Source organism: Sceloporus undulatus, chromosome 2, assembly GCF_019175285.1.
Source record: "Sceloporus undulatus isolate JIND9_A2432 ecotype Alabama chromosome 2, SceUnd_v1.1, whole genome shotgun sequence".
Lineage (NCBI taxonomy): Eukaryota > Metazoa > Chordata > Lepidosauria > Squamata > Phrynosomatidae > Sceloporus > Sceloporus undulatus.
The window spans coordinates 161,525,553-161,553,278 of NC_056523.1; the positions used below are offsets into that span (position 1 = coordinate 161,525,553).

The 27,726-nt window shown below is 44.1% G+C and overlaps 1 protein-coding gene across 3 annotated transcripts in view; it reads right to left on the minus strand.

Annotated features, from left to right (window-relative positions):
- Positions 1-27,726, minus strand: part of RAB11FIP4 (RAB11 family interacting protein 4) — a 274,208-nt gene that overhangs the window by 172,538 nt on the left and 73,944 nt on the right. For all 3 annotated transcript variants that reach the window (XM_042453654.1, XM_042453653.1, XM_042453652.1), the window contains exon 3: positions 16,029-16,117. In XM_042453654.1, coding sequence (XP_042309588.1) covers positions 16,029-16,117 — 89 coding nt within the window. The remainder of the gene's footprint in view (positions 1-16,028; positions 16,118-27,726) is intronic.

A 27,726-nucleotide genomic window follows, 5' to 3' on the forward strand; every position in this document is an offset into this window, starting at 1 on the left:
CCCCTTCCCCAGTTCTGCAGTGAAGATGCTCCAGCCTTGGTGTGTGTGTGTGTGTGAAAGAGAGAGAGAGAGAGAGACCACAACCCCTTATATTTATCAGCCAATGGAAAGCTAAGTGAAGGAGGTATCTGCTCTCCTTTATAACACCTCGCTGCCCAAGGTACAAGAGTATCTTCTGACTTGTGAACACCTTCAAATGATGGCTGATTAAACAAAAAAGTCTTCACCATTTACCCAAAAGCCTTGAGAGCAGTGGCGTCATTAGGGGATGCAGGGGGGTGGCCTGCACTGGGTGACACCTGGTTGCCTTCATCCCCTCCTGCACTTCCTTGCTGTTGCCTTGTTCTCACCATGAGGAGAATGCGACCATGGTGAGGGAAGGCTGAGCTTGCCCCAACCACATCTCGTTGGTGCCCCTGACACCCTTGCCCCATGCCAGGAAGCCCCATCCCTGCATCGGGTGACACCATAGGCAGGGATCCCACTGCTTGAGAAGAGGGAGTTTCATTAAACTGGGTGCCACCACTTGAAACACCCTGTCTCCTATCCCAGTCAATTGAACCTCTGAAAGAAATAAGATACAGAGCAAGGCCTCAGGCCTAGCAAATTCACATGGGAGTCCTGATTGTTGCACATGACAGTAAAAGTGTCCTAGATATTTCAGGATGCTCAGACATATTATTGTCCTCAGAAATCTTTAGAGTCTTGGCTATGGTACAGCACTGGATGTAGAATATGAGACTTTACACTAACGCTTTCTGCACTATTTATCGATTCCTTTGGACTTCACTGAATAAAAAATCTGACACTAAATTTTTGTTCAGAATGTATATAGGACATAAAAAAAACTAAACTGAGGAAATATAATTCAAATTAACTGTGCAAAGGCAATGGTGGAGGATCTTTGTTTTACAGGCCAGATTAAGATCACAACGGCATTTACTGTATTTATTTAAAAGATTTATATGGTCCCTTTTATGGCAGCAGTGTGGGATTTGATTTCCAACCAATACAAACCGCACCCTTTAACAAACAGTTTTCTTCAGGGTCACTCAAGGGAAAGAAAGAGTTAACTCTGCCTCCTTGCCAGATGCATAGTTTAGCTTTTGCTATTTGCATCTAAATATTTGTGCATGGCAAATTCAAAAATTCATTGTATGTCACATCCCGTTTAGTCCTAAACTGAAGAATTCAGCATACAAGACCTTCAACCCTTCACCTTTCACTGCAGCCCCACAAAGGAAGTTGTAGACAGATAAAAAATACTGGCAAAATTAAACTATGTCTGAAAGAAGGCATACTGTCAAGTTTGATGGGTTGCAAAAAGACTTTTCAGTCCATTCCTTTGTGTGAAAATCCAGCCTCCATATAAGCATCGTTGATCAACTCCAGGTTCAACTTTTACTTTAAAAACGTTTTGTGAGTGCTCATAGTCTCCCTCAGCAAACTGGTTCACTTCTGAATTTCTCATCCTTAGAATTCATAAAATTGATCCCCTGGAAGTGAAAACAAATGTCTTTGAGCCTAGAAATTAGAACATATGCTGAGCAGATAGCTTTTGACTATGATTTGCGTGCAAAGGAAGGAAGTGGGAGCTTTTGTCTTTAAATAAATGCCACACATCTGGAAATATAACCATATTCAGGAAGAGAACAGCCCTTAAAAATTTGAGTGGGAGACAGTAAAGAGCACTATTGACATCTCAGGCTGGTATCGCACCAGTTCTACATGGCACCTACAACAGAGATCATGCTGCTATTCTAGAATAAAGTCTATACTGTTGTGTTCTGACAGTATGCTGGCAGGATTAATAGATATTTGACTCTGGTCTCCTAGTTCCTTGTCCAAAGTCAAGGAGATACTGGCAAGATAGGTCCAAATGACAAATCATTAGGGAAATATTCAATCTGAGCTAATAAAGGATTCTTCAAGATTAATCATTTGAGTGTTTTTCCTTACCTAAAACCAGCTAAAATGATTGAACTTAAAGCATACCCTTTAATTACTAATATAAACTTTAACTTTATTCTGAGAAAAGGGGCTTTAATTGACCTATAAAGCTCTATATGGCTCAGGTCCAGGCTATCTGTAGTGTAGTATCTTCCCAGATGAGCCTGCCTGAGCTCCAAGATCCTCGGGGGAGGTATTTGTCTCTATCCCACAGCTGTTACAGACATGTTTGGTGCAAGTGAGGTAGAGAGCCTTCTCAGTGTCTGCTCCCACATTTTGGAACTCCTTCCCTGGGGAAGTTAAAATGTCTTCTTCTTTCCTGGCTTTTTGGAGGCAGGTGAAGACCATTCTATTCCAGCAAGCTTTTGAGAACTGATTGTTAACAAGAGAAGGGCTCTTTATGCTGCTGTACTGTTTTTAAGCTTTTTGTTAAAGTAAAAAAATTAAATGGTTTAAATTCTGTTGTTAGTTTAATACTGTTCTGATCTCAGGTTTGTATGTTTTAAATATGTACAATATTCTTATTGCAATTTTCTATTTTTTGTGAGCCCTCTTGAGTGCCAGTCTGGGAGAAAGGTGGGTTATAAATAAGGTGATGGATGAATGGACAAAACCCACCAAGAAACTCCTGCTGCAGGATCAGAAAACGTTTGAAATGACTTGAAGGCACACAACAATAACAAATGGATGGATGTATACATGAGGAAGCTGGGAAATGAAAGGAAAACTGAAAGTATGGGAAATGTGAGGGCTCAGATTGAAATATATATTAAAATTATTTTATTTTCATATATGATTTTTTTAAAAAATTCTTATATCGTTTAATTGTATTTTAAGAGGCGGGATTGAGGGTTTTGGAATACATGTTTGTTAATCTTTGTAAGCCGCCCCGATTGCATCTTGTAGAGGGGTGCAATATAAATAATTTTTTAATTATTATTATTAACTGTCCCAGAAACCGACGGTGTGTTGGTCTTGAAAGGACAGTTTAGGCCTATTAGCCTTAAAACAGACCTGTTTCTCGTAGAGCTAAAAAGGTGCTAGAATGGGTTTGTAAACTTGTAAAGTTGATTGGCAGAGCTGCCTTCATTTTTGATCTGTTTTTTTCATGGGCTTGGCTATGGGGACTGCCATGAGGAATACAAGCAAATAATTTCTTTCCACTGGTTGCTCTTTCTTTCTTTCTAAAGCACATGCTCTTTTCAAAAATGTATCGCCACAGCGCTAAATATTTCTCATCTCCTTGCTTTCTGCAATAAAAGGGAAAAGACAGCACAACTGCCTGCTACTGCTATACCTCCTCCCAAGTTTTGTGTTCTTTCAGGTTCCAGCTCTGACAAGGTGTTAACTTACAATTAGAACCCAGGAAAGTTAGGAGGGGAGTTGTCTGTTGCTCCCAGAATCCTCCAGTTCCTCCTAAGGGATTCTGGGAATTGGAATCCAAATAAAGCAACGTTCCCAAGCTCTATTTATTTTCATCCACTCTTTACAGAATCCCTTCTCCCCTTCCTTTCAGTTGCTAATTGCTTGCTACCATGTGTCCTCACTTTCTCTCTGACCTGCTCTTGGTGACAGCAAAAGATGGTCAAGCAACCCTTTCAACAGGTCTGGGGGAGAGGGAGGGAAGGAAGGATTCAGACACCAGTGGGGGACCCACTAATTGCTCCTACAAATATTTTCTAAGCAGTAGATCATCTGATGTACTGGGCTCGGTCCCAGAAGCCGACCCAGTTTATTTGTCATGTTTCAGCTATTTTCCCCCTACTGTTCATGCTGTGTATTTAATCACTTGGCAGGGCAAGCAGAAAATGCTCCCAGACTTGGCTGACACCTTTTGAAATGCAATTAGGTCTTCTTACCTTGCTAAGGAGGTATATTGACAGCTAAGAAAAAGGGATGGGGAAGGTGGCAGAGAGGCTACAGAAAGAACAGATAAAGAAAGGAAAGGGAAAGGAAAAGGAAAAGGAAAAGGAAAAGAAAGCAGCCAAAAGCCTTTGGTGGCAGCTCCATATGAGAAGCCTAACAAACTAGCCACTGTCACCAAAAACCACCTGCTAGTCCCAGCTAGAGTAAACCCACTGACTCAAAAGACATTTGGTAAATGTGCCAGCATGGTGTAATGGTTTGAGTGTTGGACTATCACTTTGGAGTTCAGAGTTCAATTCCCTGCTTGGGCATGGAAACCCACTGGTTCACCTTCAGTGAGTAATACAATGTCAACTCCATGGTCACCATAAGTCGAAAACTATGTGAAACTATACAACAGCACAGCAACAAAGCCTTTACAGCATCTCTGTAAATTCCACTGATTCAGTGGGTCTACTCTAGTTGGACTGTCCAAACTTCATATTATTCAAAATTAGGGAGCACCAGACTGGTCTTTATGTACAAAAAATAACTACGAAACAGAGCTACACAGCAGTCCAAGTTCAAAAGCACACATGCTTGATATATGGAACTGACTTTGTATGTAGGACATGCCCTGAAATCAGTGGAAGAACAGCATTTGTACAACAGTTATGCAACAGTTTGCACCAAGAAATAACACATAGGTGTGTTTATTCTGTTGCAAAGGCTCTGCTGAGCAGGGCTGATAGGGGTGTGACATTTGGAAGGCAATAGGTTCATATTCATATTCACACACATATATACACGTTGAATGAAGAAACCTTTGTCAGAGCGAACTCTCTAACATAATACATTGCTGGAAATTGGGTAAGAGAGTGCAGAAACAAGTCTTAGGCGGGTTACAGACGGGCAAAAAGGGATGTACTCATGACGTCATGAAGGTAGAGCCTTCAGACGGGCTTTACCTGAATGCCGCCATGAACACGCCCCCCACACGCCCCAAGCGGGAAGAAGCGGCATTAAAAAGGTGCTGCTTTTTTCCGCTTCTTTTCTGTTTGATGCGTACCTGCGCAGCTCCGTCTGTAAGCCCCTGCACCGATACGTCAGAATTGCTACGTCGCAAATATAAGTTGCCGGTTTAAAAGCTCCGTGTCAGCTGCGTCGCATAATGGGTCGGGTTCCCGGGACATGCGTGGTTTGCAGTCAAGCTTTAATTGCAACGTCCGCTGCCATGGAGCTGTTGGAAGCTGAGGCACAGCTGCGGCGCATTTTAAGCCTCATAACCCTAACCCTAGAGCCACTTGTGCGCATGCGTTGCTAGAACCGCGGGAAGTTGTAACTTTTGCCGGCGGATGTTTTGGTTGTAGAAAGTGAAAAGGGAAAGTTTGGGATTTAAAGTGACCCCCTACACACATTCCTGCGCCATTCTCACCTGGGAACGGGCACAGTTCGGCTGCTCCTGGCACAGCTGTGTGGCGGCTCCCCTTTGCCACCAGGCAGGATGGCTCAGCCATCCACCAGCACCCCGAAAAAAGGCAGGGGGACATCTTGGTCTCATACTGAGACGGCTGACATTATAGCTATATGGTCCCAGAAACTGGAGTAACTGCAGAAACTGGAGCAGTCCTACCTGAATGCTGACACATATCGAGAAGGGGAAGAAGCCATGAGAGCTGCTGCACCGGCACACCAGAATTGCTACGCCGCTACTTTAAGTTGCCCATTTAAAAGCTCCGTCGCATAGTGAGTTGGGGTCTTGGAACATGCGCAGTTTGCAGTCAGGCTTTAATTGCAACGTCCGCTGCCATGCAGCTGTGGAAGCTGAGGCACAGCTGCGGCGCATTTTAAGCCTCGTAACCCTAACCCTAACCCTAACCCTAGAGCAACATGTACGCATGCGCTGCTTGGAAAGTTTGGACTTTAAAGTGAACCCCTACACACATTCCTGTGCCATTTTCACCTAACAATAAAAACCGCTAAAACTGTAAATATTTACATATGTACAAGGGAGGTGATGGGGGATGGCAGGAGGACAGCGGTGGCAGCAGAGACAGCTGTGGCTGCGCATTGCAGATTCAGCAGGAGCGTGGGGACCAAAGGAGAGGAGGCATCTATGATGCTGGTGACACTGGCAAAGTGCAAGCAGACAAGGATGCCAACACCAGCTGATCACCAGCTGGCAGGAGACCACCATTGTTTTAAAGGGGCTTGGGCACTTTAAATGTGCCCATAGGCTTTCTGCCGCCGCTGCTTAGCGCTGCAGCTGCGAAGCTGCGCACCTCTCATGCGGCAAAAGAAAAAAAAAGAGACCCCGGAGCTTGAATGTGCCCAAGACCTTTTGATGCCCTCTAAACTTGCCCCCAAAGGCAAAGGGCAACTAGAGAGGGCCTGGGATCAAGGGGCAGGGAGCACTGACAAGGCACTAGGTCCCATGATGTCCCATAAAGACATCATTTCGCCTCCCAGGGTATGTGTTCCCTCCCAGCCCTATCTAATCTATTCTACCCTTCCTGTTCTCTCCTCCCACTATGCCTGGCTCACTGGTCCCCAAACCAGCAATCTCCAAACTCTGTCCTCCCAGGCGTTTGGACTTCATCTCCCAGAATCCCCAACCACCTTGCCCTGTGGTCTAGGATTCTGGGAGATGAAGTCCAAACGCCTGGAAGGACAGAGTTTGGACATTGCTACCTCACACCACTCCTGCCTAGCTTTAAAGTCACAGGGAAAAAGTTTAAAGGAGCTTGGGTGCTTTAAATGCGCAGACAGGCTTTCTGCCGCCGCTGCTTAGCGCTGCAGCTGTGAAGCTGCGCAACTCTCATGCGGCAAAAGAAAAAAAGCCGCGGTTTGGGCCGCCCATGAGGAAGCTGCCTCTCTTTTTGCAGAGTCCTCCGAGGCGGCGGTATGGAAGCTCCGGGTCCGAAACGGACCCAGGTGAGGTGTCTTCACTGCCCCCCGTGTGGAAGCTCCAACACCTGAAGCACGCCCCCGGGGCGGGCCGTCTGGAGGCTCCGCATTCAGCTGAATACACCTCCAAGACGTCCTCCCCTGCCCGTCTGTATCCCGCCCATGATTCTGATGTGCAAGATTCTGATGTGCAAGATGTCTGTTTATAAAAAGTGGAAGTGTATTTGTATTTCAGTGTACTAGATCAACATGATCTAGTGGATGGAGGTTTGGGGGCTGGAAGGCTTAGGCAGACATGAATGGTAAAAATCATCTAAAGTCTAAATGAATATTTTTTATAATGAAACTTCATCACGTGAAGTTCTGCTGGAAAAGGTGGGGAACTTGTAGATTTGTGGGAGCCAAGACAACAGGAACCATACCTCCAAGGCAATATTCAGTCCCTGATGAGGAATCAACTCAGATTTTGGGAACTGTTGCTTTTAAAAAAAACTTTCATAATTCCACAACCAGCAAGGACACAAGTTTTCCAGAGTTTATTGCCCCCAGAAAGTATATTTCCCAAACTCTGAATCACCTGGTAACTGTATGTTCTACCATCAGAGGTATTTAAATGAGCTAAAACCCAAAACCCTCATCTGACAGCTCTGTGCCAAGCTCTGGAGGCAAGCCTCCATTCTCTTTCTTCCATGGATAGCATCAACTGTCTGTGGTGGTTAGAATTCAGAGACCTAGCTGTGTTAGTCTGGAATATCAGTATGCAAAGGATTTTGGAGCACCTTTGAGACTGTGTGAAAGAAGTGATTGTTGCTATTATTCTTTTAATTTGACTGTATAATCACATGATCTGTCATGCAAACACAACACCATCCTGGTGGTATCACTATTATTCAGACATTCAGAAACATCTTTCAGCCATTTGTATCCAAGGCAGAATATAGAATTTAAAACACATACAGAATATAGAATTTAACAGAGAGAAAGAGAGAGGCCATTTCCAACTAAAGTCAGCAAGAATCTTTGTAGAAAACATCTGGATAAAGCATGAGCTTAGAAATATTACTGGTTGGACTATAACCTCACAACATCTCTAGCCAGCACAACCATACGTGCTGGGAGATTTTTGGGACTGTAGTCCAAAACCTGCAGTGTTTACAAGCTCTGGATGAAAAAAAGATGAGCAAAGGGAAAATGAAAAACTCTTTTCCACAGTGGCAACATATTAGCTGTTTTGACTCTTTTGACATGCTCCCCTTTGCGCCTTCCCATGGTCAGCATAGCCAAGAATTCAGCAAGAGGAAATGGTGGGGCTCCAGAAAAAACAGAGAAGAGAAGCAAAGAACACAAATTGTAGGAAATAGTTAAGAGGGAAATAGGAGCTCCCTGTTTGATTAATTCCTTGCCTCAATAACACCTGGGGCCTAAGAGACCATACTGTATAAGGACCCATTCTGCTATTCAACATTAAATTAGCAGCTACGATGTGCTAGATCACATTATGAGACACTCTCTATGTTCTTGACAAATCTGAATCCCCAAGGAGGCTGAAAATAACATCTTTCTTCCTCTCTTGCTCTTCTGGGGTTGGAGGGATTGGAGTCCCACTGCTTCCCATAAGCAGGGGCTGCTTGCTGAAGCAAAAGGGAAAATAGGGCACAATGCCTATTCTTTGCCTCACACTGACACCTTGTGGCCTTTTCCTACTATTGCACTTGTGGGAAATAGTGGAGAGTTTCAAACAGACAGGTCACACAGGCTGAATACATGATAGCTAGGGGGGAAGTATTCACATGGTTTGGACCAGAGGCATTAACAGGGGTGTGTGGGCTGCACCAAGTGGCACCCTAAGGGGCAGGTGACACCACTGCTTCCCAAGCATCTGCTTTTTGGCAGAAATGGGCTGTGGTGTTAGCCTGAGTCCCTTTAAAATGCTGGAATGCCTCAGAAGAAATGGGATGAGTGGGATGAGGCTCAGTGAGAGGAGAAAGCAGAGACCTTATTTTAATTTTTAATTTTTTATTAAAATTACTGTTTTTTAAATTTTCTTTTTTAAAAAATCACATTTTCCCAAATGTTTACTTTAACCACATGAAACTGTGGAGATTATCGCACTACTGGCTTTCCCCCAATCTGGGCACGGGCTGAGACTAGGCTGGGAAGATGTGCTACCACACAGCTCTGTGCCCACATCATTACCACCCCATCCTTCTCCTGTTCCTGGCTAAAAATGCTTCTTTTCTATCATGGGAGCCATTCCGATCGGGGACAGGATGGTAATGATCTGGACATGGAGCTGTGCTGTAGCACATCTTCCCAGCCCAGTCTCAGCCCGTGCCCAGATCAGGAAAGAGGCGATGTGATAATCTCCAGTCAGCCTTCTGTATCTACTGATGTTTTATCCACTGATTCAAGCATCCACGGCTTGAAAATATTCAAAAAATATATGAATTCCAAAAAGCAACCCTTGATTTTGTCATTGTATATAAAGGACACCATTTTACTATCTCATTGTATTCAATGGGACTTCAGAATCCACTGATTTTGTTATCCACTGGGGTGATGGTGGTTATGGAAATAAATGCCAGCGGATACTAAGGACCCTCTATACATTACTCCACTGAGTGATGCCACTCCTAGTGATGTCACTGATTTGGTCTCAGGCCCATCTGAAGCCAGTCATGTGCCACATAGAGGATCCAGATTTCACCATGCCCCTGCAAACATGCAAAAAGTGATGTTGGCAATGATACATCAAAAACTCAATCCTGCATTTAGTCAGGAAAGCACATGACACACCGCCTAGGAGCCGGGGCTGATGGTGGTGTTAATAAGCTCCACTTTTCTCTGTTTTGAGACCACTTTCAAGGCAGTGTTTGTATCAGTAAATTATACAACTAGACATAGGCCCTTATCAGATGAGTGTGGAACTGGGGGTTTTGCGCACTGGGTGGTTCGAATTCGCGTTATTTCGCACAATACCATCATACCAACATTCGAATGGCCCAATCCGCACTCACGTGAATGCGCGAGCTGCCGAACTGAATGCGTACTGGTTCTTCTTTTTGGAGCGTGTTGGCCAGTGCGCTGATAAGGGGATTGGCGATATCCTCGATTGGGGCTCTGTTCGATCTCAGTGCGAATGGGTCTGGTGTGACTACCCGTCTGAAATTCCATCGACAAGACCCCCAGATTCCAATTTTTACTTCCGGTGGGTCTTTCCTCTTGCCGTTCCAGGGAAAGCGGGGGGGGGGCGGTTCCAGCGGCTCCTCCTCCCGGCTTGAGAGGCATCCCTGGCTGCATACCCAGGCAGGGAAGAGGCGCGGGGGCCGCTGGAATCGCGGTTCCAGCAGCCTCCTCCTCCCCTCCGGCTTGGGAGCCAGCCTAGGGCTGCCTCTCAAGCCGGGAGGAGGAGGAGGATGCCGTGGAACGGTGGTGATCGCCGCGATTCTAGAGGCCCCGCGCCGCTGTTCCCTGCCTGGGATGCAGCCCAGGCTGGATCCCAAGCCGGGAGGAGGAGGAGGAACTCTTAATCAAAGCCTCCCCCATTTACTTAGATGGCCATCCAGCCCTTGACAGCCGCTGGAAATGCTCTCCCCCCCCCCCAAGAATACATACACACCCCAGACACACACATTTTTGTGTTTTTGTTTTTTTTTTTTTTTGGTGTTTTTTTTGTTTTGGGTTGTGGTCGTTTTGTTTTTGTTTTTTTGGGGTGGTGTGTTTTTTGTTTGTTTGGTTTGTTTTGTTTGTTTGTGGGGTTGTTGGTTGTTTGGTTTTTGTGGTGTTGTGTTGTGGTTGGTTTTTGTTTGTTGGTTTCTTGGGGTAGTTTCGAACGGGCGGGCATGTGCTAATTGTTGCAAGGGCAGAGTCCATGGTTAACGTTAAAACCAAGCCGGAATTGTAGCAGGGAACGACGCGGGCCACCGTTGTATCGCGATTGTAATGTGCATGAGGCTGGGCTCTCCCAGCTGTTTACGGGCTGTCCTGACGTGACTCCCCTTTCACCCCGGAAGCGTTTAGGAGGTCGCAACCCCATGCAGGGCACCTGATCTTGTGGCGGGCGGCCAATACGAAATCGGCCATCCTCATGTTGAGCACCGGTGTGACAAAACATTCTGCACTGAATGCACTTCGCGCGAAATGCGGATTGGGCCAATTGAATCCTGCCAATGCGGAAGGACTCCCAGGTATGACAGTACTTTGCGAAATAACGCGGAATTGCGAATCGCCCAGTGCAGAAGACCCCCAGTTCCACACTCATCTGATAAGGGCCATAGCATTATCTGATCAGATGACATGGAGAGGTGGGTGGTGGCAAGAACTCAAGATTTGGGGTTCATGCAGTAGGATGAGATAGTAGATGTAGGCCAGCTCTACAATTAAAGAGAAAGAAGCATGTGATTTGTTTTATATTTGATGTTTTTAATTTGTTTTTTCTTTTCTATATGGTAATTTTATCTATTCCTCTTTTATTGTTATCTTAGAATGTACGCCTTGGGCAGGCTTTTATATACTTTTTAATTTTACCGACTTTGTACAGCGCTGTGTATAATTACAGCACTTTAGAAATAAAGTTTAATAATAATAATAATAATAATAATAAGCAACCTCATCAGAGGGCAAAAACTGGGAATGGCATTGCAGGGGGCCTTTGGTATCCACTGAGGTTTGGTTCTAGGACTCCCGTGGATAACAAAATGCATGGATACTCAGTTCCCAGTAAATACAATGGCAAAATCATATTTGCTTTTTGGAATTTATATATTTTTAAATATTTTCAAACTGTGGATGGTTGAATCCATGGATATGGAGGACTGACTGTATTTATTTTTTAAATTTATCCTACCCTTGGGACTCATAGAATCATAGAGTTAGAAGAGACCACAAGAGTCATCTTGTCCAACCCCCTGCTATGTAGGAATACACAATCAAAGCATTCTCAACAAATGCCCATCCGGCCTCTGTTTAAAATCCTCTAAAGAAGGAGACACCACCACCTCCAAGGTGGAGTATTCCATGGTTTCATAGTTCTTACCATCAGGAAGTTCTTCCTAATATTTATGTCAAATCTCTTGTCCTGAAGTTTAAACCCACTGCTCTGTGTCCTAGTCTCTGGAGCAGTAGAAAACAAGCTTGCTCCATCCTCAATATGACATCCTTTCCAGTATTTAAACATGACTATAATGTCACTTCTTAACCTTTTCTTCTCCACACTAAACGTATCCAGCTCCTTAAGCCACTCCTCATACAGCACGATTTCCAGATCTTTCACCATTTTGGTCACTCTCCTCTGGACCTGCTCCAGCTAGTGACTTACAACAGGGGTAGGCAACCTGCAGCCCGTGGGCTGGATGCGGCCCGGAAAGGCCTTGGGCCTGGCCCCAGCCCGGTCCAGCCGCCGACTGCCGCTGGGGCCTTTGGGGGTAATTGTCTATAGAAGTCTCAGAAACATGCATTTATATTAACATTTTTTTAAAAATCAGCAAATTTTTTCACGTGTCCTCCAGTTTTTTTTTAAAAAGTGCCTTCCATTTGAAAATTTTGTCCTACATTTGTCCTGGTTTATTTATATATTTAATTTTTTTTAAAAATTATTTAATTATTTATTTTTGGGCTTTGGCCCCCCAGTTGTCTGAGGGACAGCAACCCGGCCCCCGGCTCAAAAAGGTTGCCTACCCCTGACTTACAACATAAGCTAAAGCAAAACAGCTAAGACACAATGCCTGTCCAACCTTGGACAGGTAAGGTGCTACCTGGGAGACTGGTATCCTTGGCACACAGGTCATGTGTCAGTGGTGTTTTACTCAGTGATCTCCACAGATCACTATGTTCCTCCTGTCTCTTCTACCACCTATCTCTACTGTGTTGGGCTCAGGGATCTGGGAAGTTTACACTGCTGAACAGTCATTTGCCAGGTTTTATTGCTTAGCAAGGAATCACACCAAGCTTGCAATGGTGATGGAGGTTGCTGCTCCTGCTCTGGCCCCAGGGCAGGGGGCAGGATCAATTCTCAGCTCTCAAGTCCAGTGACAAGTCAGTCTACCAGAACTGACAGTTTGATGCTGTGCAGTGTGTCTCTGCACAGAACAGCAAAGTTTAAGACTTCTCTTTGGCAGTGGTTAGCAAATATGAAGGGAAAAGTCCATGGCAGTCAGCCTGGGAATTATTGATTTCTATTTCATTGAAGATGAGTACAGTACCAGGAAATGTGGACAATGAGCTGCCTGGCAGAAACCAAATGCCTGGTTAATGCAAAATCCTTCACTGTCTGTCTGTGCTCATTGAGTCCAGTCAAAAACTCAAAGAAAGGGAGCAATGATCAAAATAATAAATATATTTAAAGGGAAAGTGATGGATTTGATGGGATAAACTGGCTCTATACCTTACTGCACCTTCCTGCACTCGATAGTAGAACCCATTCCAATGTGGAAGAAATCAGCACACCATCTTGCAGTGGTTGTGGTGGTGGTGTGTTTATACATGAGATAATACATAACAAGAGGAAATATGTCATTAAAAAGAGTGCAAAAATGCACACAGAAAATTAGTCCTTATTTATTTATTTTAAACATCAGATGGGATGTAGGCTGCACACTCTTTCAAAGGAAGAATTCCTGAAAATTAGAGAACTGTCCTCTGGGATTTCTTCAAATGGAGACCTGTCTTCAGCAAAGTGGTCACTCAACCCTTAGGGTACTTTGTGTGTTCCCATGGTTACTTTCCAAGTAGGAATGGCTGCTTGAAATTTTCATTCTTTACATTCTCACCCCTTGCTTCTATCTATTCTTCCTTCTGGGTGATAATTATGGTAAAGACATGCTCACATTATTTGTACCTCTGGGCAATCAAGAACACAAAAAAGCCATTGTTGTGTGATACTGTTAATCAGTGTAGGAGTTACATGAATTTAACCAAGCATGGTCCCTACTGCTTCCGGAACGGGTTACTGTTTCCAGTTGACTGAGCAAAACTACAGGTATTGAGCTAATAATATCTCTGAGTGTGGAAATTGGTGTACATGAGTCACTGCTTCTTAGCTAGGTCATCCTGGTACTTGCATTTACCACAAGGCAAAGGGAAGTACCTGCCTCACCTGCAGATTCTGGATGTCATAAAAGGGTAGCAAAATGGTTACATGTTTAATTACATTTTAGCCACTCTAGCAGAATCCTAAAGAGGGAGGCAATGGATTGGGACTTTATTTTTTGAAGCTTCTATCTCCAACAAAGGTAAAATATTTTTAATAAAAAAAAATTGGGACTACATTTGGCATGTTTTATTAAAACAGCACATACAACTTTCCTAATGTAAAAGCATGAGGCAGTAGCATCACTAGGGGGGTCTGGGCCGCACCAGAAGACACCACTGAAGGGGGATGACACTACTGAAGGAGGGGTGTCACCTGATTGACCACCCCCACCTCTCTGCCCTGTGTCATGGGACACAGCAGGGAGGGAGAGGACTTAGCTCCCCCCAGTTCTTGCCCTATGTGGCTTTATTCCACAGAGAGAGGTGACACCCTGGTGTGGGATGCCAGTGCACAGAGACTTCTCTTGAGAGATCCAGTGTTCTCTGTCTAACAAAAGGGGCTGTGATCTTGGATCTCAGAGGAAGCACCTTTTTGTATTGCTAATGAAATTCAATTTTTTTTCTCCTGGACTCTGTAATGTTTTGTTCCCAGTGCCACATGGCCAGAAGGTGGAGGGTCCTGCCTGCATAGATATCACTCGACGTCATCTGAACACAGAACAACACAACAACAACATTGTGACAAAATGTGACTGACACTCATGGTTCCCCCCCCTCCCCCCGTAAGATTTTTCAACACTGGTGAAGAAGCCAGAGGAGCTTTGAATGCTTGCCTTATGCATTTTGCGCATAATATCACTGTTTTGTGGATTTTGAATGTTATTGTATTTTGCTATATAGCCAACACAGCTACCCTGAATATATTTAGTTATTCTTGTATTTTTAGCATCAGGGAAAGTGAGAAGTGAATGTACAATTTTCTGTCTCATGTGTCAGAATAATCTGGGCTGCTTTTAGGGTTTATGTTTCTTGATTATGTGGAGGGGGGAGCATTTGTTCCTCCTCCCCAGGTAGCAGACTACTTGAGGTGGCTTCTGGCCTTTATAGGAATTCAGCTACCATCACCCTCTCATTACCTTCTTAGCAACAAAACAATGATGTTTGGTAGGTCTACAAATACCTGTTCCCATGGAAAAGTGAAATGTGACATTCATGCACTACATCACATTCTTTTATTACAAAATAATTACTCAGCTTTCTGCATTGGCAGTTGCAGCTTTGAATGAGAACCCCTACACCTTCAGCATACACACACCACAAATCAGTGCAAAAATATCTATCCATTTACTGCTCTTTACCTTGACCATGAACACAAAGGAATCATAAACCAAATCCTAGTTGAGGAAGTATCAAAGTATTAACAGGGGTGTGCAGCCTAAATTCCCTAAAGGCGCCAGATCCTGTCTCATCTTGGAAGCTAAGCAGAGCCAGCTCTGGTTAGTACTTGAATGGAAGACCATCAACCAGAACCTGGTGTGTAGGCTATATAACCTGTTGGATATTTCTTGCCTAAGAAAACCCTCTAAAATTTATGGGCTCACCATAAGTCGACAGGTGAATTGAAGGCACAGACACAGTTTGCAGTCTCATCTGGTGTTATTCAGAATCATGCCATCCCTCAAAGTTTCACCAAAGCTTAAGCAGAATATTCCAGCTACAAAACTTGACTTTAAAAAAACAACAACATTTACCACAATCTGCTTTGTGATAAGCTTTCATGGAGGTCGCACATATCGGTCACAATCATACAGACCCAGTGGTATTAGTCCCATTGTCATGTCTCCCTAGACTTAAGGAATCTAAGGGACTACCAAGATAAAACTTGTGGTCAAAATGTTGAAAGCATATTCATTGATCAGTTGGCAAAATAGAAACATTTTGCCCTTTCCAGGCAATTTCCATTAAGCAATGGATCAGAAAGTGAATAACCTCAGCCATTCAATGTTCATTCTTTTCCCCGTATGGATTGGCATGAACGCAATATTTCTTGTCTCCAGATATAGCTCTTGGAATCCAAATGCTCATGATACTTGAAATGACCTCAAGATTTCAAAGAAACTGCTTGGATCTCCCAGTACTTTTGCTATAACCCAACCACCACTGTGCCCACTCTCCAGAAACTGCACCTGAATAACATGAGCAGAAAGAGGCCTTGTCCAAAGCTGAAGAAATGATAGGAATACATGACAGTCCCAGAATTTAATAGGGTGGATTATTAGAAAGGTGATGCATTTTACCTGGTAGTAGTAATCCACATATTCAGTCTCATAGCGTTGAGGGCCAAGGCTTTCAACAGACAATGCATCTTTCAGCAACTCCTCACAGCCTTAAAAACACAACAAGAAAAGGACAGATATTTAGTGTTGCCTCACTGGAATAATATAGGATTCAAATACAGGTGTAGGCCTCAGCTGGAAGAACAACAAAGAGGGTGTTTGGGATATTGTGATGATCTGGATTGTCCAGTATTGTGTCCACAGTAAGCCATTACTTGAATCCACAGCTTGGAAAAGTCACTGTGTGGACTTCAACTTCCAAAAACTGTCATGCTGGGTGTGGACTTCTGAGAATTGCAGTTTAAAAAGTAACTTTTCCAAGTTATTCCTGATTTATTGTTTTCACAGGTACTTGGCAGAATGCCTAGAAACTGGGTTTAATCCGTTCTGGTCTTATGGGAGCCCTATAATATGAGCCTTGGATACCCCCCCCCAAAAAAAAACACTTGAAATTTTCATCAGACTCACCATTTGACAGAGAAGGAAAGACACTGAATAAAGAAAACCATAACGCATTTGAGGATATAGGAAAAATAAAAGAGAAGGGCAAGGAAGCTGCAGCTCCTTTAAGACTGATTGATTTATATTTTAACATGAGCTTTTATCACTCCACTTCCTCAGTCATTGAATCTGAACAAGTGGGTTGATATCCATAAGAGCTCATGCTAAAATATCAGCTAGTCATTCTTAAAGGAACTATTAGAAACCCCCACCTTTTCACCCCTTCTTCTGCAACAGACTAGCAGGGCTACTTCTTTGATGATGAATGGTGTCATTTTCCAAAGAAAACTGAGCCCATGGTCACTCCACCTCCATCTCCTCCCACCTTCTTTGCATTTTTGTTGTTGTTGTTGACTACCCTCAAGTCGATGGATGCATGGCAACCCTGTGGATGAGACATCTCCAAGACTCCCTGACCACTAATCTGCTTTGTTACTGCCAATTCATACTCATGACCTCCTTAATAGCATCCATCTATCTAACATGTGGCCCTCCTCTCCGTCTCCTTTCTCCACCTTTCTTAGCATTATTGTTTTTTTTTCCAGTGAGTTGAGCCTTCACATGAAGTGCCTGAAGTATAACAGCCTCAGTTTTGTTATCTTGGCCTCCAGGGAGATTTCTGGTTTGATCTGTTCTAGGACCCATTTGTTTGTCTTTTTGGTTGTCCAGGGAATCCTCAGCAATCTTCTCCAGCATCTCAAATTAATTTTAAAAAATTCTATCTTGTTTCTTAACTGTCCTGCTCTCACATCCATACATGGTAATAAGGAATACAATGGTTTATATGATTCTAACTTTTGTGCTCAGTTGTATATCTTTCCATTTTAGGATCTTTTCTAGCTCTTTCATACCCACTCTCTTTCTGATTTCCTGTCTGCAGCCCCCATTCCTAGCATGTTTGATCCCAAGTATGAGAACTATTGGTTTTCCTTGGACAAATTGGGTGTCATCTGTTCCACTTGTATTCCTCACAGTCCACCCCTTCTCTTTTTTGGAACCTCTGTGCGGGAGGGAAGGAGGACAGAGGAGCTTTCACTGCACCCTTTTTTTGCACCAGGGACAGAGTGCCGCCTTTCCATTAGGACATCACTGCAGCTATTCTACGTAAAGATATCTAAGGTAAGGAATGGATGTACAGTGGTACCCCGGGTTACGAATTTAATTCGTTCCGCCGCCGCGTTCGTAACCCGAAAATCTTCGTAAGCCGAAAAAGCCATAGGCGCTAATAGCGAAAGCCGCGATTTCGTGCGAAAAAGCACCGAAAAGCACCAAAAAATTTTTCGTAACCCGAAATAACCTTCGTAACCCGGAACAGTTTTTTTCAATGGATTTTTTTCGTAACCCGGAAATTTCGTAAGGCGGCGCATTCGTATTCCGGGGTACCACTGTACAGTTCAGCTGATGTACAAAAAGAGGCCAACAGTGAAAGAAAAGTTTAGCTAGGATAGCCTAAAGAAACAGGTGAGAAATTAGGAAGTAATTTAAATGCAGACAGTGCAGCTGTAGATGCAATATCAGTCATGAGAGAATTCCAAAGATAAGAACTAATAGAGCAACAGGAGGGAAGATTTGCTTCTGGTTAACAAGGAGACAGAGACCAGGAGAAAGGAGAAGGCAGAAGAGAACATATCAGTTAAGTATGGAGCAGTTCAGAGTGCCAAAAAGAGGTGCCAGGGAGGCGCCTCTCCTTGCTCTGCAGCAGCGTCGCAACAACCAAATTGTGTGGTGCTGCTGTGCAGCAAGAAAGCAGCATACAGAATTGGCATTTGCGCCACACCAAAGCGCCAGTGACAGTGCAATGACGTGCCAGTGGTGCAGCACCATTTGGACGCTGCACTGCTGGCACATCATTGCTGCGCACACCATCTGGATGGTGACACACAGCTGTGGCGTGCCCATGATGTGCTAGGGTTGCGGTGTGTGTGCACGCTCCACCCCTCAGCAACCCTAGCACATCATGAGTGTGCCTCAAAGGACCCGTCTGTACCGGGCCTATGTTCAGTGAAAAGATAAGGAGCATCAAGTGAACAAATGATGAGAAGGAGATACATTTAAAATTCAAGCCCCAAAAAGCAAATGTACCCAAAGAAGTTCATGAAACAAAGGATTAATGTGGTCAGATGAGTAAAGAAGAAAAATAAACTACAAAGCAACTTACTCTAATCTTGATATAAAGAAAGAGGGAAATCTAGTTACTGCTTCTGAGGCTAATACAGCAATGAACAACTTTTACCCCCTTGACATTGTTGGACTCCAACTCTCAATGTTCCTCAACATTGGCTATACTGGATGATGATGATGATGATGATGATGATGATGATGATGATGATGATGATAGGAACAGGAATCCAAAAACATGTGCAACACTGCACCACTACCATCACCCATATCTGATGGCCTGGTGTCAATATCAACTGGAGTTTTCTTAATGATTTTTCATGGACTGAGGGCCTAGCCCTCTTTTCAAAGGCATAGTGACCAATGTTATACCCTCCAACTTTACTGATTTGTAAGGGACAGTCCCAGCTAATTCTCTGCCATCCCAATTTTCAGCTGCTTTTAAAACCTCTCAGTTTCTCTTTCCTCCTCTTACTTTCTGCCTTAGTCCTCAGCTTACTTCTATAGCTGCAAATGGAGTTTGAAGTGGAAAAATAGTTTGCACTCAGTTAAAAGGGAGAAGGTAAGAAGAGGGAATCTTGCCCTTCCCAGTAACCTTAGGCAAAAGCAAATTGCTGTAATCTTTTTCTCCTTGCTTGTCCTCCCTCACAAATAACTTTTGCAATCTTGACCACATACTGATGTTGCTTGGCCATACATGTCCCAGTTTTCAGCTGTGAAATGCTGGAGTTTCTTTCTTTCTTTCTTTGGCACGTTACAGACGGGCCTAAGAGGCGCCGTCCTTGCGCCACGATTACGCACGAGGGGCAGCGCTTCCATACGCGCCTTGCCCCTCGCACATAACCGATACGTCAAGATAGTGGCGCCCTATACAGATGGGCGCCGCCATGTTGACGTAGCGGACGCTCTGCGTCCGCACGTCCCAACCCAAAAGAGACATCGCGAGTGCACGCTTTGGCACTTGTGACGTCTCTTCCGGGTTGCCGGAAGGAGCGCGATTTTCACGCTCCTTTTTTGCAGCGCGGAGGAGTCGCGCGGTTTGGCTGCTGTGGCTCCTCCACGCTGCAACTGGCAGCGGCCTGAGACCGCCCTTTATGGGCGGTCTGTAACGGGCCTTTCTTTCTTTCTTTCTTTCTTTCTTTCTTGTACATGCAGGTGTTCTGATCCCAATTGAGATCATAGTTTGGGGTACTCTTACTTTTTGTTTCAATGGTATTCCTAACCCAGATAACAAATGCCACCTTGTGTCTGTGTCTGTGCATGTGTGTGTTTGCACAAAGGTGATGTCCTAAACAAATGGATCACTTTGGTCCTGACCTGATTTAGGACACTGAGAAAGATTAAAGTCCTCTCCTCCCTGCCTACTATGGTCCAAATCCATGAGGTCCCTTCATTCAAGAGAGCAACATTGACTTGGGTAATACTTAACATTCTCTTATCTGTTTTTGAATTTGCTTGATACCAAGCATGTTAAAGCTAATCTCAGATGCTTTGAAAGAAGGTAACTTAAGAATCCAAGATAAATATAGAAATTTAATGAATTCCCAGGTGAGTTCTTGCCCCTCGACTACAGAAGAAGCCAGGTTATTTTAAAATCAACGAGTGACTCTATTTAGCTATCTTGTGGTCACAATGACCTTACAACCATTCTTTTTCTAATAGTATTTTTGGCTCTGGTGTTTGCGCCTTGTAATTGCCAGTTGCAAATGAGAACAGAGATGTCAGGGAAAGTATTGCATGCCAAATTTTGCATATTATTCACTTTAGGCTTCAGGTGAAAGAAGAAAGAAAAGATAGGGTAGTAGCTCTGGGGGAGAAGAAGAAATACAGCACACTGGCTGCTTAGATAAAAAAAAATCTCTTGGGGAATGAGCGGAGTTTTGACAGAATAATATAATCCCTAGATGTGAGAAGGCTTTTCTTATTTCTCTTGGCATGCAGGCAAATGATAACAAAAAGAAGAAGACCAAGGAAGCAGATGTTGCATGCATTATGGTCCATTCTGAGGAGCATTTTTCAAGTGACATCTTTCCTAATGCTAAATAATGGCTGTGAGAAAAGAAAAGAGGAAACCTGCTGACAAAGGCATAAATTCCTTTTTAAGAGCTGTCAACAAGCAAAAAATGTGTAAGTACTGGAATTTGAGGGTCTGAGGCTTAAAGCAGGGGTAGAAAATTCTTGGACTTCCATATGTTCTTGGGCTATAACTTCTGTCAGTCCTACCCAGGATCATCAATGGTCAGGGAGTGCATGTGTTGTAGCCCCAAACATCTGGTTAATATACTCTCCAGCTTTGCAGGAAAGTGGCACACATGTAGCCAAACAACACCACAGATGGCAAAAGTTATTAATGAAGAAGAACAAACAAGAGAAGAGAGGCTGCAGCAGTTTACTTTTGCCAGAGCTTACTAGGAAGGGAAAATCCTTCCCTCTTCTCTCCCCCTGCTGAGTTAACTAAATGCCCATTAGTTTTACACTGAGAACTCAGTTTGCAGCAAGTGAAGTAAGCTGAAGACAAAGGAGGAAAGTGGGAGGAGGTGACAAAATGGCACAAGAGGGTTAAACAGGACTATTCCTGCCAAATCAGGACAGTTGAAGGCTATTAGGGATGGGTGGCAAAGTTCCCTCATCTCTGTCTTACATCAGGGTTTTCTAAAGCAAGGTGCCAAAATTTGTAGCAAAGGGCAGATGGTATGTGAGATGGTATGATTTCTGCAAAGGATGACATTCCCCATTCCATATAAAAATGTAAGAACTATCACTAATTCTTCTCCAGTTTTTGAAAGAGAAGTGTTAACATGAAAGCAAACCTGGAAGTGACACTATCCTAACCTGGAGGACCATCGTCCTGACACTAGATGTAGAAGGTACTTGACTGACTAGTTGAGGACTGTTGGGGCAAAAATGGTCTTCCATTCTGTCTCAGCCAGTATCAGGGAAGGAATTCTTGGTGCTGGCAAAGGCAAAAGCATTTGAGGAATAGGATTATAAACCAACACATGATGTCTTAACATTCCAAAAATACCACCACCAACCAACTTTAGGGTTTTAAAGCTACCATTTGGCCATGCTGGAGTGTTTGAAAGAAGCCTCTAGGACAGCAGTGGGCAACAGCATAATTCCTGGTGCAACTGCCCAAGAACTGCCCATTTCCACCCTTTTCAGGGGATGGTGTGGGATAGTGGGCAATAGGGGCATCTCAAACACTGCATTTGTGTGGCAGTTTGCCTTGTTTGAAGGTCAAAAACTCAGTTGAATTCCTTTTGGGGGCCTCCTGTGGGGGGCTTTGGTGGTGTGCGAAAAGGAGTCTCAGGGCTACATGCATCACTTTCCTCACCCCTGCTAGAATCACAGAGTTGGAAAAGACCGCAAGGGCCATCCAGTCCAATCCCCTGCCATGCAGGAAATCTAAATCAAAGCATCCCTGACAGATGGCCATCCAGCCTCTGTTTAAAAACCTCTAAGGAAGGAGACTCCACTACACTCCGAGGGAGTGTCTTTCACTGTTGAACAGCCCTTACTGTCAGGAAGTTCCTCCTAATGTTGAGGTGGAATCTCTTTTCCTGGAGCTTTCATCCATTGCTCCAAGTCCTAATCTCTGGAGCAGCAGAAAACAAGCTAGCTCCGTCCTCAATATGACATCCCTTCAAGTATTTAAACAGGCTATCATATCACCTCTTAACCTTCTCTTCTCCAGGCTAAACATCCCCAGCTCCCTAAGTCGTTCCTCACAGGACATGGTTTCCAGACCCTTCACCATTTTGGTTGCCCTCCTTTGGACACACTCCAGTTTCTCAACACTTAAAGCCTCAAGGCTCCATTGAATGCCCAGTCATAGGTAGTATGTTCATTGGGCCAAGTTTTCTAATGATATTTTCGGAAACATCACAGCCTGCCTTTTTGGGAACAGATGTGTAACTGGTACCAAAAAGGTACTAAATCCCACCTGATCTTGGAATCTAAGCAAGGTCAGCTTTGGTTAGCATCTGGATGGTAGACTGCCAATGAATCTCAGGTGCTATGGACTATATTTCACAGGAAGGAACTGGCAAAACTACCTCTGAGTATTCCTTGCTTAAGAAAACCCTATGAAATTCAGGAGGTCACTATAACACAACAGGAGGCTTCAGGGCATGTACACATACACATACACACACTAAATTAAATTAATGGCACTGAATTAACATCCCATTTTTGCCTCCTTGCAGTGCCCTTTGGGAAAGGTAGAGAGTTCTTTCCCATGCATTGGTGGTCAGTGGCAGACTCTGGTACCCTCTAGTAAGGTAAAAGGTATTCCCCATTGACAAGGTTGTCAAGTCGTGGAGCTCATTTCTGTTACTAAGCAGAAGAGCCAGTGTTGTCAGAGACTACTCTGTGATCATATGGTCAGCATGATTGTACAGAATGCTGTTTACCTTCCCACCGGAGTGGTACCTATTTATCTACTTGGATTTGCATGCTTTCGAACTGATAGGTTGGCAGAAGCTGGGACTAGTGATGGGAGCTCACCCCATCATACGGCACCTGGGCCTCGAACTGCCAACCTGCTGATCTTGCAATCAATAGAGTCAGCGTCTTAACCACTTGAGCCACTGTGTCCCTCTAGTAAACCAGCTCACAAATCCCTCTCTCTCTGGCTTTGCTTTGTGAATGAAGATTCAGAAAGGACTCATCCCACGCTTTGTACAAGCGCGTTAGTGACTAAAAAGGCCAATCTGAGACAAACAGGTCTGGTTGCAGAAAGCACAGCGGAAAGTCTCCTTGGGTGATGTTTCCAGGTTGTGGTTCTTTCTGCATTGTCGTTTCTCTTCGAGACTCATTCGCCGTGAGCTTTCGAAAAAGGCTGCAGCATCGTGGATAGTGCGTCTCCATGCCTCCCGATGCGAGGCCATTGTTGGTGATCAATTTGGCCAAGCCTGAGATGTTGTTTCAGGGAGTCCTTGTATCTCTTCTTTGGGGCACCCCTCTTATGCTGACCCGTGGCGAGCTCACTGTAGAATACTATTTTTGGGAGGCGATGGTTCTTCATCCTAGAAACGTGTCCTGCCCAGTGCAGCTGCGTCCTCAATAGCATGGCCTCAATGCTGGTGATCCCTGCTTGCTCAAGGACAGCAACATTTGTCACATAGTCAGTCCAGTGTATATTTAGAATTGTGCGTAAACAGCACTGATGAAAGCATTCAAGGAGTCGTAGGTGTTGGCGATAGGTGACCCATGTTTCAGACCCATAGAGGAGAATAGACAGTACAATGGCTCTATACACACTGATTTTTGTGCTTCGCCTCAAGTGTTTGTTACTCCAGACTCTTTTGTGAAGCCTTCCAAATGCACTATATGCCTTTGCCAGTCTGTGATCGATCTCTTTCTCAATCTTGATGTCTGAGGAGATGATACTTCCCAGGTAGGTGAACTGCTGGATGGACTTAAGCACAGATGTGCCTACAGTGATGTGGGGATGGTAGTGTTCTTCCTGAGGTGCCAGCTGGTAGAGAACTTCCGTTTTCTTCAGACTGACTTTCAGTCCAAAGAGCTCTGCAGCTGTTGCAAAACAAGATGTTAGGCGCTGCAGAGCTGCTTCCGTATGGGCTGTTAAAATATATTTCTAATTTGTATGGAAAATGTTCAGATGTAGCAATGGCTAACTAAAGTTTAAACTGGTTCCTGTTGCAGGCCAGAAAGACTAGGCCTGGAAGAACAAGTCTTCAAGGACATTTACTGAGACATAATATAAACAAAATGTATTATTGTTATGCTTTTGTGTAGTATGGTGACTTCATGGGAAAGAGGTGTGTCCACTTGGTGGGAAGGTTGATCTTTTGAGAGAACAAAGACTGATGTCACATTCGAGCTTCTAGCATGGACTCTGAAAGAGAATAGATGTATAGTAGACTGCTGTAAAGTGTAAATAGCAACAAAGTCAATAAACCCTCATTTGAGTGAAAATCTGTGTTGAAGTTACTTTGTTCCTGAGTAGCTAAGAAGACTGCATCTGTTCCAGTTGGTACCAGTTCAGAACCACCGGCAGAACGAGACATCACCCATCCCAAAGATCTTTTTCTCTAACAAGGGCAACGAGGGCAGCATCATCAGCAAAAAGCAGCTCACGGACTAGATAGTTTAAAGTCTTAGTGCGGGCCCTCAGGCGGCTTAAGTTAAACAGGCTACCATCAGTACAGTAGCGTATATAAATGCCGTCTTCTTCTTTGAGATCTGCCGTAGCCCTTTGGAGCATCATGCTGAAGAAGACTGTAAATAGAGTTGGAGTGAGAACACAATTTTGTTTCACACCATTAGTTATTAGAAAGGGCTCTGAGAGAGCATTGCCATATCTGACTTGACCTTGCTGGCCTTCATGTAGCAGGATGATTATTCTGAGGAATTTGGGGGGGGCATCCTAGTCATTCCAGGATCTGCCACAGACCTTTTCTACTCACAGTGTCGAAAGCTTTGGTGAGGACATAGAATCCTTTGTTCTGCTCTCTACATTTCTCTTGCAGTTGTCTAAGGGCAAATACCATGTCTGTAGTGCTCCTATTAGCTCTAAAGCCACATTGGCTTTCAGGGAGAAGTTCTTCTGCAATAGCAGGGACTAATCTGTTCAGCAGTATCCTTGCAAGGATTTTTCCAGCAATGGAGAGCAGTGTTATACCTCGATAGTTTGAGCAATCCGATTTGCTCCTTTTTTCTTGTACAGGGTGATGATGACTGCATCTCGGAGATCTGATGGCAGTTTGCCTTTTTCCCAGCAACTCACAAGGAGCTCGTGGAGTTTAGCATGGAGTACGTGACCTCCATGTTTCCAAGCTTCAGGTGGAATTCCATCGATCCCGGCAGCCTTCCCATTTTTCATCTGCTGTATGGCCTTAACGGTTTCTTCCAAAGTGAGAGCTATGTCCAATTCCTTCTTCATCGGTTGTTGTGTCATATGTTGAATAGCTGAGTCTTGGACTACTCGGTTGGCACTAAAGAGGCTTTGGAAATGTTCAGCCCATCGGTTCAGAATGGAAACTTTATCTGTGATTAGTGTTTGACCATCTGTACTGTATAGGGAGCTTTGGATCTGATATGTAGGTCCAAACACTGCTTTAAGAGCCTCATAAAATCCTCTGGAATCACCCAGATCTGCACAACGTTGTGTCTTTTCTGCTAAATTGATCCACCACTTGTTCTGAATGTCTCTGAGTTTTTGTTGGAGTTGACTACATGTGAGGTGAAAGGCTGTTTTTCTTACATGGCAAGATGGCTGGGCGAGGTGTGCCTGGTGAGCAGTTCTCTTCTTTGCCAACAGCAAATCCAACAAAGTATTAATTATAAATACAGATTCATGTACATACACAGATAATGTTTTCATGTGGTAAATTTCAGAACTGGGCAGGGAGCTACTCATGATGACAAAATTTATGTCCAATATTGGCCTTTTCCTCCAAGACCCCTGGAGGAAGGAGCAGGAATGGGGGTAGTCTACTAATTATTAAGCTGATTTTGCAAGCAACCACTGTTTGTTTTACACAGTAATTATAATAATATATTTCTAGGTGGCTTTTTCCCCCTTACAGGGGTCCTTCCATAGTCCTGTTGCAGAAAGTAATTTAATTCTCTCTTCATCTGCTCATTAGTCTTCACGCTGCCTTCTACCATTGTGTCTCAGGAGAGTCTTTAAAGAATAAATGAGTTTCACACACGCTGCCAAGCTCACCGCAAGAGACCATGGTGGGGTGAGGTACATTCATTAATGTGCATTATCCAGGCAGAAAGAGAGGGAGAAAGTGGGGGGAGAGGGAGAGAGCTCAAAGAAGTTTGTGGCATATAGTAATATATGCAAACTGGTCTATTGGAGGGCATCCGACACTGTAATTTATCACAGCAACAGTATTTGCAGCCATCAGTCAAACTCTCCTCTTTGTAATACACTAAACATTGCCTTGAGGCAGTAATAAAGCAGTCCCTTTATCTAAAAGCTTATGAAAATAATAAAGGTTTAATTACAATGCATTCTACTTCTGTGAAGGAAAATAAGGGGGCTCAGGATTGACAGGCATCACCATATTGGGTTCAAATTCTGGCATTCCTTAGAGCAGTCTTCTCCAACTTGACGACTCCCTCCCAAGATTTTGGATGACAACTCTGATAACCCTTAGCCAGCCTGGCCAATGAGCATCATGAATCCAAAACTTTCGAAAGGCAACAAGTGGTGGGAATTTGCCCCACAGTACAGTTGGGTGGCCGCTGGGGTTTGGGGGCAGGTTTTCACACAGTTTCTGGATGTTAGGGAGCTATACCCCCATTTCCTCTAGCTTTGAGGGCAAATGCTAAAACAGTCTCCTGAGGGGGATGAAATAGGCTTTAAATGGCTCTGGAGACTTCTGGGGATAGGACTGGTCACATTAGGCACCACATTTTTTTGATGGGATGTTGGAGTGCTGGGGGTATGCCAAAGGCCATGGTGAGCCACAAGAAGCCCAAGGACCATACTGTTGCCACCTGCCAAATCCTGTCCAAAGAGCCATCTGAATCTTAGACACTCCCAGAGAGGCTTCTGTCTTGGTGCATCCCAGTTTAGGATTGTCACCTTGCAGATCAAACAGAGCACGCACATCTTTCTATTCTTCAGTATGAAGGTGAAAGAAAGGCAATTCTTCCTCCCTAACCTATTTGCCTGCCTCTTTCCCTCACTTGCTGTGCTCTATTGATGCTCTTTACCACAGGTTAGGAAAGACAGCAGACATTAAGACCAGGAAAGAAACCAACGGAAGCTAGTAAGCTACATACACCTTTACCTTTGGCTTCTAGATGTTTTGGACCACATCTCCTAGAATTCCATATCATTGGCTATCCAGAGTGAGGCAGATGGGAATTGTACACTAAAACAATTGTGACCCAAAGAGTCTTCACTTTTGTGCTGTATTAGGAGAGGAGGCTCGAGTTGCCTTACTTAGCACTTGCACTTATTTTTGCAGTTATTCACTTATCATGGTTGGTTTTAACCAACTCCATCAGGCCTAGCCTCAAGAAGAAGAACCCTCCCTCCATTCCATCTGAC